The following is a 13,635-nucleotide window of genomic DNA, read 5'->3' on the forward strand; positions in this document are numbered from 1 at the left end:
ATTATCTTGCTTGCAAATAAATCCACCTACTAGTTTTAGCCTGAACGTAAACAACTTAGTGTGATACTTAACATCTTTTGGAGGATCACAATGTAGACACATTACACGCCCCCATCGCCCCCCCAGCACACTTTAATCCCACATGCCCTATATCACATGACCCCCCTCCCAGTGCCCTATAACCCCACCTCCCCAGTGTCCTATAACCACACCTTCCCCCCCCTCCCCCCCCCCCCACCACCAGTTATGTTCTTATACCTGTTGAAAAGACTTTCAAAAGGCTTTTGACAAGGTCCCGCACAAGAGATTGGTGTGCAAAATCAAAGTGGGGGTAATATACTGACGTGGATAGAGAACTGGTTGGCAGACAGGAAGCAGAGAGTCGGGATAAACGGGTCCTTTTCAGAATGGCAGGCAGAGACTAGTGGGATGCCGCAGGGCTCAGTGCTGGGACCCCAGCTCTTTACAATATATATTAACGATTTAGATGAAGGAATTAAGTGTAATATCTCCAAGTTTGCAGATGACACTAAACTGGGCGGTGGTGTGAGCTGTGAGGAGGATGCTAAGAGGCTGCAGGGTGACTTGGACAGGTTAGGCGAGTGGGCAAATGCATGGCAGATGCAGGATAATTTGGGTAAATGTGAGGTTATCCATTTCGGGGGCAAAAACACGAAGGCAGAATATTATCTGAATGGCAGCAGATTAAGAAAAGGGGAGGTGCAACGAGACCTGGGTGTCATGGTTCATCAGTCACTGAAAGTTGACATGTAGGTACAGCAGGCAGTGAAGAACAGGCAGTGAAGAAGGCAAATGGTATGTTGGCCTTCATAGCTAGGGGAATTGAGTATAGGAGCAAGGAGGTCTTACTGCAGTTGTACAGGGCCTTAGTGAGGCCTCACCTGGAATATTGTGTTCAGTTTTGGTCTCCTAATCTGAGGAAGGACGTTCTTGCTATTGAGGGAGTGCAGCGAAGGTTCACCAGACTGATTCCAGGGACGGCTGGACTGTCATATGAGAAGAGACTGGATCAACTGGGCCTTTATTCACTGGAGTTTAGAAGGATGAGAGGGGATCTCATAGAAACATATAAGATTCTGACGGGACTGGACAGGTTCGATGCGAGTAGAATGTTCCCGATGTTGGGGAAGTCCAGAACCAGGGGACACAGTCTTAGGATAAGGGGTAGGCCATTTAGGACTGAGATGAGGAGAAACTTCTTCACTCAGAGAGTTGTTAACCTGTGGAATTCCCTGCCGCAGAGAGTTGTTGATGCCAATTCATTGGATATATTTAAGAGGGAGTTAGATATGGCCCTTACGGCTAAAGGGATCAAGGGGTATGGAGAGAAAGCAGGAAAGGGGTACTGAGGGAATGATCAGCCATGATCTTGTTGAATGGCGGTGCAGGCTCGAAGGGCCGAATGGCCTACTCCTGCACCCATTTTCTATGTTTCTATGTTTCTATGCTCCCTCCCGCCCCCTGCTCAGTTCACTCTCTTTGCCTCTGCGCTGTTTGGCATTTCTGTGAAGGTGAGGGACACGAAGAGAAATGACAAGTGGTTGTTGAAGAAAAGACAGGCACAGACATTTTTATTATAAATATTCATTGTGTACCTTCATTTTTCATAAAATGTGCAAAAATTACAAATGAGTTATTAAGGTATCAAAGAACACACGTGTATAAAATGTGTGTAAATTATTCACACAATTCAAAGAAAAACATTTGGTATGAAATAAAGAATTGACAAATGTATCATGGAATCATTCGCAGAACTGCCTCAAAATTTGCCGAGCAAATCTTACAGAAGTCCTTATTTCTTGGCATCACTTTGTGAGGTTAGTTCGAAGCCACATTAGATTTGAGGTGCCTATCAGAAGGAATTATATTTGTGACATCAGTTTATGGAATAAATTTGGCTGTTTAGGATTAAAGAAAAAGAAAAATACCGGACCTTAGCAAAGCGTTTCGGGTAGAATAAGTTACACTGAAGCACAGTGCCTGCTGTTATGTGACTTTGTATACAGCAAGATCCCACCAGATTAGACGACCAGCTGATCTGATTGGCTGGTGTGCGTTGAGGGAAGAATGTTGGCTCAAGACATTGGGAAAACTTGCACTGCTCTTCCTGGAATAGAGCCAGAGAATCTTGTACTTTCACCTGAACAGGCAGTTTAAAGTCTCAACCGAAATATCACATCTTCGACTGGCAGCGCTCCCTCAGTACTGCCCCTCCGACAGTGGGGCGCTCCCTCAGTACTGCCCCTCTGACAGTGCGGCGTTCCTCAGTACTGCCCCTCCGACAGTGGGGCGCTCCCTCAGTACTGTCCCTCCGACAGTGCGGCACTCCCTCAGTACTGCCTCTCTGACAGTGCGGCGCTTCCTCAGTATTGCCCCTCTGACAGTGCAGCACTCCCTCAGTACTGCCCCTCCGACACTGCGGCGCTCCCTCAGTATTGCACCTCCGACAGTGCGGCGCTCCCTCAGTAGTGCCTCTCCGACAGTGCAGCTCTCCCTCAGAACTGCCCCTCCAACAGTGCAAAGCTCCCTCAGTACTGTCCCTCTGACACTGCGGCTCTCCCTCAGAACTGCCCCTCCAACAGTGCAAAGCTCCCTCAGTACTGTCCCTCTGACACTGCGGCTCTCCCTCAGTACTGCCCCTCCGACACTGCGGCGCTCCCTCAGTATTGCACCTCCGACAGTGCGGCGCTCCCTCAGTAGTGCCTCTCCGACAGTGCAGCACTCCCCCTCCGACAGTGCAGCACTCCCTCAGTTCTGTCCCTCCGACAGTGCGGCACTCCCTCAGTACTGCCCCTCCGACACTGCGGCACTCAGTGCTGCCCCCTGACAGTGCAAAGCTCCTTCAGAATGGCCCCTCTGACAATGCGGCACTTAGTACTACCCCTCCAACAGCGCTACCTCAGTACTGCCCGTCCGACAGTGCGGCGCTCCCTCAGTATTGCCCCTCCGACAGTGAGGCACTCCCTCAGTACTGCCCCCCGACAGTGCGGCACTCCCTCAATACTGCCCCTCCAACAGTGGGGCACTCCCTCAGTACTGCCCCCTGACAGTGCGGCACTCCCTCAGTATTGCCCCTCCGACAGTGGGGCACTCCCTCAGTACTGCCCCTCCGACAGTGGGGCACTCCCTCAGTACTGTCCCTCCAACAGTGCGGCGCTCCCTCAGTACTGCCCCTCCGACAGTGCAGCACTCCCCCTCCGATAGTGCGGCACTCCCTCAGTACTGCCCCTCCGACAGTGCGGCACTCCCTCAGTACTGCCCCCAGACAGTGCAGCACTCCCTCAGTACTACCCCTCCGACAGTGCGGCGCTCCCTCAGTACTGCCCCTCTGACAGTGCGGCGCACCCTCAGTACTGCCCCCCCGACAGTGCGGCACTCCCTCAGTACTGCCCCTCCGACAGTGCGGCACTCCCTCTCTACTGCACTGCCATGTCCGAGCAGAGGATGTACCTGAACTTGAGTTAGAATGAAAGGAGCATTGGCTTCTGTGGGGTTACAGCACAGATTCATCAGACTGATACCAGCCAGGGTTTAAAGGGTTAAATCATAAGGATAGATTGCATAAACCTGGCTTGTATTCCCTGGAGCTTAGATAGTTGAGGAGTGCTCTAAACGAGGTCTTTAATGTGATGAAGGAATTTGATAGGTTAGATAGAGAAATTATTTCCTCCAGTGAGGGAATTCCGAAAACACTGATTACACTCTGTCTATCTTGTCCTCACCGTCGAGTGCTGTGTCCTATGTTCCAGTGACCGTCCGATCTGCTTTCATCTGCTTCTCCAAAAGCAACACTCTGTTGAAAATGAGAAGAGCAGCATATTACACCTAATTATATATACTGCTAATTCTCTCAGTGTACGGTTTACATGGAGCAGGACCATCAATAGTTACTGTTATATGGAACAGCACCATCAATAGTTACTCCATCAATAGTTATTGTGATAAAAACAGAGAATGTTGGAAATCTCAGCGGTCAGGCAGATTCTGTCGAGAGAAACAGAGTTAATGTTTCGGGTCGATGACCCTTCATCAGAACTGGAAAATGTTCGAAATGAACAGATTCTTAAGGAGCACTGAATGGGGGAGGGGAGGAAAGAACAAACGGGAAGGTCTGTGATAGGGTGGACGGCAGGAGAGATTAGAGAGACAAAAGGGATGATAGGCCGACTTGAGATGGTAATGGCAGGAGTTAGAAAAACATTAGTCAAGTTATGGTGTGAATGGCGGGATAATGACCAACTGCCATTAGAGACAAGGGGAGAAAAAGAAACAGGCTCAGGGGGTGGGGAGCCAAAGATTGGCAGTGGTTACACTCTGAAATTGTTGAACTCGATGTTGAGTCCAGAAGGCTGTAAAGTCTTAAACTAAAGTTGAGGTGCTGTTCCTCGAGCTTACGTTGAGCTTCATTGGAACAGTGTCGGAGACCGAGGACAGAGAGGTCAGAGTGGGAGTGGAGCGGGGAATTAAAGTGACAGGCGATCGGAAGCTCAGGGTCACACTTACAGACTGAATGGAGGTGTTCCGCAAAACGTCAACCAATCTACACTTGGTCTCCCCATTGTAGAGGAGACCACATCGTGAGCAGCGAACACAGTATACTAAATTGAAAGAAGTACAAGTAAATCGCTGTTTCACCTGGAAGGAGTGTTTGGGGCCCTGGACAGTGGGAAGGGAGGGGGTAAAAGGGCAGGTGTTGCATCTCCTGCGCGTGCACAGAAAGGTACCGTGGGAAGGGGAGGGGGTGCTGGGGGTGACTGCGGAATGGACCAGGGTGTCGGGGAGGGAGCAGTCCCATCGGAATGCTGTGATTGGTGATGGGATCACGCTGGAGGTGGCGGAAATGGCGGAGGATGATCCGTTGAACCTGGAGGCTGGTGGGGTGAAAGGCGAGGACAAGGGGAACCCTGTCATGGTTCTGAGAGGGAGAAGGGGTGAGAGCAGAGGTGCTGGAAATCGAACAGACACGGTCGAGGGCCATGTTATCCACGGCAAAGGGGAGTCCTCAGTTAAGGAAAAAGGAAGACGTCAGAGGCACTAGTGTGAAAGGTGGCGTCGTCAGAGCAGATGCGACGGAGACAGAGAAACTGAGAGAATGGAATAGAGTCCTTACAGGATGCGGGGTGGGAGGAAGTGTAATCCTTCCCAGGTGAAACAGCGATTTACTTGTACTTCTTTCAATTTAGTATACTGTATTCGCTGCTCATGATGTGGTCTCCTCTACATTGGGGAAATCAAGTGTAGATTGAGTGACAGCTTTGAGGAACACCTCCATTCAGTCCGCAAGTGAGACCCTGAGCTTCCGGTCGCCTGTCACTTTAATTCCCCGCTCTCCGTCCTAGGCCTCCTACACTTTTCCAATAAAGCTCAACGCAAGCTCGAGGAACAGCACCTCATCTTTCGTTTAGGCACTTTACAGCCTTCTGGACTCGACATTGAGTTCAACAATTTCAGAGCGTAACCTCTGCCAATCTTTGGCTCCCTCCCCTCTCCCCCCCCCCCCACCACCCACCAGAGCCTGTTTCTTTTTATCTCCTTGTCTCTCATGCCAGTTGGTCATTATCCCACCATGCACACTCTATTTCGACTAATGTTTTTTTTAACTCCTGGCATTACCATTTGAATTTTGACCCATCATCCCTATTGTCACTCTAATCTCTCCTGTCTTCCCTTTTGTTCTTTCTTCCCCTCCCCCTTTCAACGCTTATTAAAAATCTGCTCTTTTCGAACACTCTCCAGCTCTGACGAAGGGTCATCGACCCAAAACGTTAACTCTGCTTCCTCTCCACAGATACTGCCTGACCTGCTGAGATTTAGAGCATTTTCTGTTTTTATTCCAGATTCCAGCATCCGCAGTATTTTGCTTTTGTAATAGTTACTGTTATATGGAATAGGTCATCAATAGTTACTGTTATATGGAGCAGGACCATCAATAGTTAATGTTCATAGAATCATAGAAGTTTACAGCACGGGAGGAGGCCATTTCGGCCCATCGTGTCCGTGCCGGCCAGCAAGCGGCTATCCAGCCTAAGCCCACTTTCCAGCTCTAGGTCCGTAACCCTGCAGGTTACAGCACTTCAGGTGCACATCCAAGCTCTATTTAAATGTGGTGAGGGTTTCTGCCTCTACCACCCTTTCAGGCAGTGAGTTCCTGACCCCCACAACTCTCTGCATGAAGAAATTTCCCCTCAAATTCCCTCTAAACCTTCTACCAATTATTTTAAATATATGCCCCCTGATTGTTGATCCCTCTGCTAAGGTAAATAGGCCCTTTCTATCCACTATATCCAGGCCTCTCATAATTTAATACACCTCAATGAGGTCTCCCCTCTGCCTCCTCTGTTCCAAGGAAAACAAACCCAGTCTATCCAACCTGTCCTCATCGCTAAAATTTTCCATTCCCGGCAACATCCTCGTAAATCTCCTCTGTACCTTCTCTAGTGTAATCGCATCCTTCCTGTAATGCGGTGACCAGAACTGCACGCAGTACTCCAGCTGTGGCCTAACCAATGTTTTATACAGTTCAAACATAACCCCTCTGCTCTTATATTCTATGCCTCGGCTAATAAAGGCAAGCATTCCGTAAGACTTCTTAACCACCTCATCTACCTGGTCTGCTACCTTCAGGGACCTGTGGACCTGCACTCCAAGGTCCCTTTGTTCCTCTACACTTCTCAATGTCCTACCATTTAATGTGTATTCCCTTTCCTTGTTAGACCTCCCCAAATGCATTACCTCACACTTCTCCGGATTAAATTCCATTTGCCCCTGTTCTGCCCACCTGACCAGCTCATTGATATCTTCCTGCAGTCCGCAGCCTTCTTCTTCATTATCAACCACACAACTAATTTTAGTATCATCTGCAAACTTCTTAATCATACCCCTATATTCAAGTCTAGATCATTGATGTATACCACAAAAAGCAAGGGACCTAGTACTGAGCCTTGCGGAACCCCACTGGAAACATCCTTCCAGTCACAAAAACACCGATCAACCATTACTCTTTGCTTCCTGCCTCTGAGCCAATTTTGGATCTAACTTGCCACTTTGCCCTGGATCCCATGGGCTTTTACTTTCGGGACCAGTCTGCCATGTGGGACCTTATCAAAAGCATTGCTAAAATCCATATACACTACATCAAACGCACTACCCTCATCGACCCTCCTGGTTACCTCCTCGAAAAATTTAATCAAGTTAGTCAGACACGACCTTCCCTTATCAACTCCGTTATCTGGAACAGGACCATCAATAGTTACTGTTATATGGAACAGGTCATCAATAGTTACTGTTATATAGAACAGAACAGGGAGGTGTTGCTACAGTTGTACAGGGCCTTGGTGAGGCCACACCTGGAGTATTGTGTACAGTTTTGGTCTCCTAACTTGAGGAAGCACATTCTTGCTATTGAGGGAGTGCAGCGAAGGTTCACCAGACTGATTCCCGGGATGGCGGGACTGACCTATCAAGAAAGATTGGATCAACTGGGCTTGTATTCATTGGAGTTCAGAAGAATGAGAGGGGACCTCATAGAAACGTTTAAAATTCTGACGGGTTTAGACAGGTTAGATGCAGAAAGAATGTTCCCAATGTTGGGGAAGTCCAGAACCAGGGGTCACAGTCTGAGGATAAGGGGTAAGCCATTTAGGACCGAGATGAGGAGAAACTTCTTCACCCAGAGAGTGGTGAACCTGTGGAATTCTCTACCACAGAAAGTAGTTGAGGCCAATTCACTAAATATATTCAAAAGGGAGTTAGATGAAGTCCTTACTACTCGGGGGATCAAGGGTTATGGCGAGAAAGCAGGAAGGGGGTACTGAAGTTTCATGTTCAGCCATGAACTCATTGAATGGCGGTGCAGGCTAGAAGGGCTGAATGGCCTGCTCCTGCACCTATTTTCTATGTTTCTATGTTTCTATCAATAGTTACTGTTATATGGAACAGGACCATCAATAGTTACTGTTATATGGAACAGGTCATCAATAGTTACTGTTATATAGAACAGGACCATCAATAGTTACTGTTATATGGAGCAGGTCCATCAATAGTTACTGTTATATGGAACAGGTCCATCAATAGTTACTGTTATATAGAACAGGACCATCACTAGTTACTGTTATATGGAGCAGGTCCATCAATAGTTACTGTTATATGGAACAGGGCCATCAATATTTGTGTTGTACTTGTCGTTATTACTATTGCCCAAACTGGTCCGCAAAGCGACATTGCCCTGCTAGTGAATGCTGTGAAATCGCTGAAGAGAATTGGAATCGGAACAATTGAGGTCCCATCTGTAGCACCAACCTGAAGGACTTGGCTTGTGTTAGGAATCGTCTGGCTTTATTTATTTCTCCAGCAAGCTTCTTTAAATCGTCACCCTCAAATGCAGGAAGATTAGGATTCTACAACCAGAAAATAGAGCATTTAACAAACAAGAAATTCACCAGTGATCTGCAGTGTTGATGCGCGCCTTCGGTCAGGTGATACGCAGTTTTATAAGGGCAGGAGTGTTACACACAGTAATGTACATTGTATAATCCCGCAAGGGTGCGTCCATATGTCTTTTAGTCCAGAATGCCCAATTGCTGTGAAATAAATAGAGCCCCAGGTCAGAGTATAACTGGCTAGGCTGGTAATTTTGCAGATTGGAATCGGATGGTCAGTTTTAGGCTGCAGGTCAGAAGCACCCAGCATTGTCAGACAGCCTTGTATTTCTAACAGAGTGTGATGTTTCAACGGTGACACTTGCACCCACTGGATGTTCCATTTCTAATATAATACTCCATTTCTGGCCATATAATAATTCATCAATCCAAGAAAGGGAGAAAAATTAGCAATTCAATATGTACAGAACCAACCTCAACCATTATTTCTAAATTATCCATACGGTAAATGTTTTTGGTTTATAAATAAGCCTGCACAGTGAAACTACAAGTTCTAGCCAGAATGGAGATGATTGGGTAATTCTCCTGTCAATCACACCTGGAGACCGCACTGGGATTGATTTTACGCACATTTGTAGTCAGTAACTATCCTCCACTCTCGGCACTGTGCTGGAGAAATAATCCCGCTTTTATCGGGAGACGTTGCTGTAGTTTCTGTCATGAGCTCTGTTTGATGAGTAAACAGACTCTGTTTTCTGTTTGATGAGTAAACAGACTCTGTTTTCTGTTTGATGAGTAAACAGACTCTGTTTTCTGTTTGATGAGTAAACAGACTCTGTTTTCTGTTTGATGAGTAAACAGACTCTGTTTGCTGTTTGATGAGTAACCAGACTCTGTTTGCTGTTTGATGAGTAACCAGACTCTGTTTTCTGTACAGCTCGCCCCGGCTCCAGCTCATTGGCTGACACACGGTGGTGTTGATGCTCACTCCGTATCACTTTGAAATGATTAAATTAGATAACAGCAAATAATTCAAATGAAACAATGTCAGTAACCTACGTCTTCATCTGAAAATCCTCCCGTTAACATTTTGTGTGCTACTAGCTGCCCATCAATGGCTCCATGGCAACGGTGGAAACGGCCTCTGGTCTGGGCTGCCAACTTTTTGAGGAAATCATTGGCGGTGCTGTCAGCAAGGGAAACAGAAATTCATTGAAAAAGATACAAAAAGCTTACACAGTATATACGATGCAGAAACAGGCCATTCGGTCCAACCAGTCCATACCGGCGTTTATGCTCCACTCGAATCCCCTCCCGTCTTTCCTCATCTAAATCTATCAGCATAACCCTCTATTCCCTTCTCCCTCATATGCTTGTCTAGCCTCCCCTTAAATACATCGATACTATTCGCTTCAACCACTCCCTGTGGTAGCAAGTTCCACATTCTCACCACTCTCTGGGTAAAGAAGTTTCTTCTGAATCCCCTATTGGATTTCTTGGTGATTATCTTATATTGATGGCCTCTAGTTATGCTCTTCCCCACAAGTGGAAACATTCTCTCTGTATCCACTCTATCAAAACCTTTCATCATTTTAAAGACGTCCATTAGGTCACCCCTCAGCTTTTTTTTTTCAAGAGAAAAGAGACCCAGCCTGTTCATCCTTTCCTGATATGTATGCCCTCGCATTTCTGGTAGAATTGTTGTAAATCTTCTCTGCACCCTCTCCAGTGCCTCTATATCCTTTTTATAATATGGCGACAGAACTGTATGCAGTATTCAAAAACTGAGATGAGGAGGAATTTCTTCTCAGAGGGTTGTAAATCTGTGGAATTCGCTGCCTCAGAGAGCTGTGGAAGCTGGGTCATTGAATAAATTTAAGACAGAAATAGACAGTTTCTTAACCGATAAGGGAATAAGGGGTTATGGGGAGCGGGCACGGAAGTGAACCTGAGTCCATGATCAGTTCAGCCATGATCGTATTAAATGGTGGAGCAGGCTCGAGGGGCTGTATGGCCTACTCCTGCTCCTATTTCTTATGTTCTTAAGTGTGGTCTAACCAAGGTTCAATACAGGTTTAGCATAACTTCCCTGCTTTTCAATTCTATACCTCTAGAAATAAACCCTAGAGCTTGCTTTGCTATTTTTATGGCCTTGCTAACCTGTGGCGCAACTTTTAGTGATTTGTGTATTTGTACTCCGAGATCCCTTTGTTCCTCTACCCCACCCAGACTCTCACCCTCCCAGTAATAAGTGACCTCCCTATTATTCCTATCAAAATGTAATACCTCACACATGTCTGTGTTGAACTTCATTTGCCAATTATTTGCCCATTCTACAAGTTTATTAATGTCCCCCTGTAATTTCTTGCAGTCCTCCTCAGTATTGACTATCCCCCCAATTTTGTGTCATCCGTATTTTTGATTCCAAAGTCTAAATCATTGATATAAATTGTGAACAACAGTGGTCCCAGCACTGATCCTTGTGGAACACCACTACCCACCTTCTGCCTCTGTGAATAGCTACCCTTTACCCCTACTCTCTGTTTTCTGTCTTGAAGCCAGCTAGCTATCCATTCTGTACTTGTCCCCTGACTCCACACTCTCTGACCTTGTTCATCAGTCGATTATGGGGTACCTTATCGAAGGCCTTTTGAAAATCTAGATAAATTACATCTATTGCGTTACCATTGTCTACTCTCTCTGTTACCTCTTCAAAAAATTCAATGAGGTTGGTCAAGTAAGACTTTCCCTTTTGAAATCCATGCTGACTATTCATTATTATATTTTTGGTTTCTAGATGTTCTATTTTTTCCTTTAGTGGGGATTCCATTCTTTTTCCTACCACTGATGTTAAGCTGACTGGTCTATAATTCCTTGGACATGTTCTATCCCCCTTCTTAAATATAGATATTACATTAGTTATCCGCCAGTCCTTTGGCACTACACCTTTTTCTAATGAATGATTAAATATGTGTAGTAATGCCTCGGCTATCTCTTCCCTAGATTCTTTTAAAATACGTGGATGCAATCAATCTGGAGGGATTTTATCCTCCTTGAGTTTGATTAGTTTATTTAATATATCCCCTCTTTTTATTTTAAATGTCCTTATCTCATTACTAATCTCATCATCCAATGTCATGTTAACCTGTTCTATCTCCCTGGTAAATACTGAAGCAAAATAATGATTTAATATTTCTGCCACCTCTCTATCGTTACCCTGTGGTATTATCCTGTCTATCCCCTAATGACCCTATTCCCACCCCAACCTTCCTTTTTTATTGATGTGCCTGTAAAATATTTTACTATTTTGTTTTGTGTTCCTTGATAATTTAATTTCATAGTTCCTCTTTGCCTTCCTAATTGCTTTTTTGACTTCTCTCCTAATCTTTTTGTATTCTCCCTTATCGTGCACTCCCCTGCTGACTATGTACTTAATGTATACCTCTTTCCTTACCCACAATTGTTCCCTTATGGTTTTAATCATCCAATTGGAGTCCCATTGGTGTTTAATTTGTTCTTTCCTTTTAGTGGAATATATTGTTCCTGCGCATGTGGCTGGGGCAGTAATCCTGAAATCATTACCCTCGAGGTCCTGCTTTTTAATTTAGCACCTAACTCCTGACATACTTTCAGCAGGATCTCCTCCCTGTTTCTACCTATGTCTTTTGTTCCAGCATGGAACCTTTCCATGTTCCTCTCCAGCTGCTGTGAGATATCCCTTACCCTGGCACCGGGTAGGCAACACGCACTTCGGGATTCTCATTCTTGGCTGCAGAGGACGCTATCTATCCCTCTAATTATAGAGTCCCCTATCACTACCCACATTTGTATTCTGCTCTTCCCCCACTCCCCCCCCCCCCCCCCCGCCGCCCCCGACAGCCTTCTGAGCCACAGTGTCTTGGTCTGCATTGTGGCTGTCCTCCTTGTAGTCTTTCTCATTGTCCTCACAGGTAGCGAGTACATTGTACCTGATGGACAGAACCAGTGTCTGTGGGACCTCCTTCTCAACCTTTCCTAATTCCCCGCTACCCAGCTCCCTAACAGTCACACCCTCCCCTTTCCTGAACCTGTGCTTTTCTCTGGGGTGTGACTATATTCTGGATAAAACTGTCCAGAAATTCCTCTCCCTCCCTTATGTGTCGGAGTGTCTCCAACTAGCACTCCAGCTCAATGACTCTGAGCCGGAGAGATTAGAGATGGAGACAACTCCTGCAGACATGTTTGCTCGGGACAGTCTCGCTGTCCACAAACTCCCACATACTGCAGTCCCGACACACCACCTGCTCTGCCATACCTTAGTCTAGCCTTGTTTTATTTATTTAATTCGTTAACGTCTTTATTCAATGATTATTTATAGTTATATTAATTAGTTTAACTAGTTAAGCTGTATGTTTAATACCGCACTGTACTTTATAGTTTCTTGCACTGTTTAAACCACAGTCCTAGATTAGTGAGAAAAAAACCCTTAATACTCACCAACCAACCTGCTGTCCTTGTTTTTTTTGGAAACCGTCGAAGGTTGCGTTGCCGCTGATACCTCCTCCAATTAGGTCCATTTCTCTCTTCTCCCAATTCCCACCCTTTCCAAATTCCCAAATAAACCACTGTGTTTAAGCCCACTCCGGTTAAGATACTCTACGCAGAGCTTCTTTCAACGAATAGAGTCAGGGACAAGCGGGGAGCGACTGGAACGCAGTTGTCTTCATCAATTTCCCCATTGCCTGGCCGTGAAAATTCAGCTGATAATCATGTACTTGTCCAGCCTTCCCTTAAATGTACCTTTGCTATTCGCCTCAACCACTCCCTGTGGGAGCGAGTTCCACATTCTCACTGCTCTCTGGGTAAAGAAGATTCTCCTGAATTCCCTATCAGATTTATTCGTGACTATCTTATAGTCATCTAGATTTTATCTATTATGTTATATAAAGTAAATAGATATTACTTTATTGCTATCTTTTAACCCGAGCTACACCAGCTCTGAATCCAGCCCCTTTACCACTGATAAACGTTTACATCTTAGAATAAATATATCTGAGAGTTTATATTTGTACTCCATTATTGACATTTCCATTATGTTTTCTTGTGGGTCTTATTGTAATTCGTGCAGAAACCCAAGGTGTTGTTTATATTCCAATGTCAATTTTGCTAGTGTAGAGTAAATGATTGTTTTCTTTATAAAGCCACGGTTTGTGTCTGAAGTGTTTTATTAGGAAAAAGAGCCCATTAAGTTAAATAT

At 45.7% G+C, this 13,635-nt stretch overlaps 1 protein-coding gene across 1 annotated transcript in view; it reads right to left on the minus strand.

The window, feature by feature from the left end:
• Window positions 1-3,385: 3,385 nt before the first annotated feature.
• vwa3a (von Willebrand factor A domain containing 3A) overlaps window positions 3,386-13,635 on the minus strand; it is a 92,542-nt gene continuing 82,292 nt past the window's right edge. Inside the window, exons 30-32 of the mRNA XM_070856686.1 lie at window positions 9,459-9,585; window positions 8,320-8,417; window positions 3,386-3,814 (exon numbers count right to left, since the gene is read on the minus strand). Coding sequence (XP_070712787.1) covers window positions 3,760-3,814; window positions 8,320-8,417; window positions 9,459-9,585 — 280 coding nt within the window. The 3' untranslated portion in view covers window positions 3,386-3,759. The remainder of the gene's footprint in view (window positions 3,815-8,319; window positions 8,418-9,458; window positions 9,586-13,635) is intronic.

This window comes from Pristiophorus japonicus, chromosome 15, assembly GCF_044704955.1.
Source record: "Pristiophorus japonicus isolate sPriJap1 chromosome 15, sPriJap1.hap1, whole genome shotgun sequence".
Classification (NCBI taxonomy): Eukaryota; Metazoa; Chordata; class Chondrichthyes; family Pristiophoridae; genus Pristiophorus; species Pristiophorus japonicus.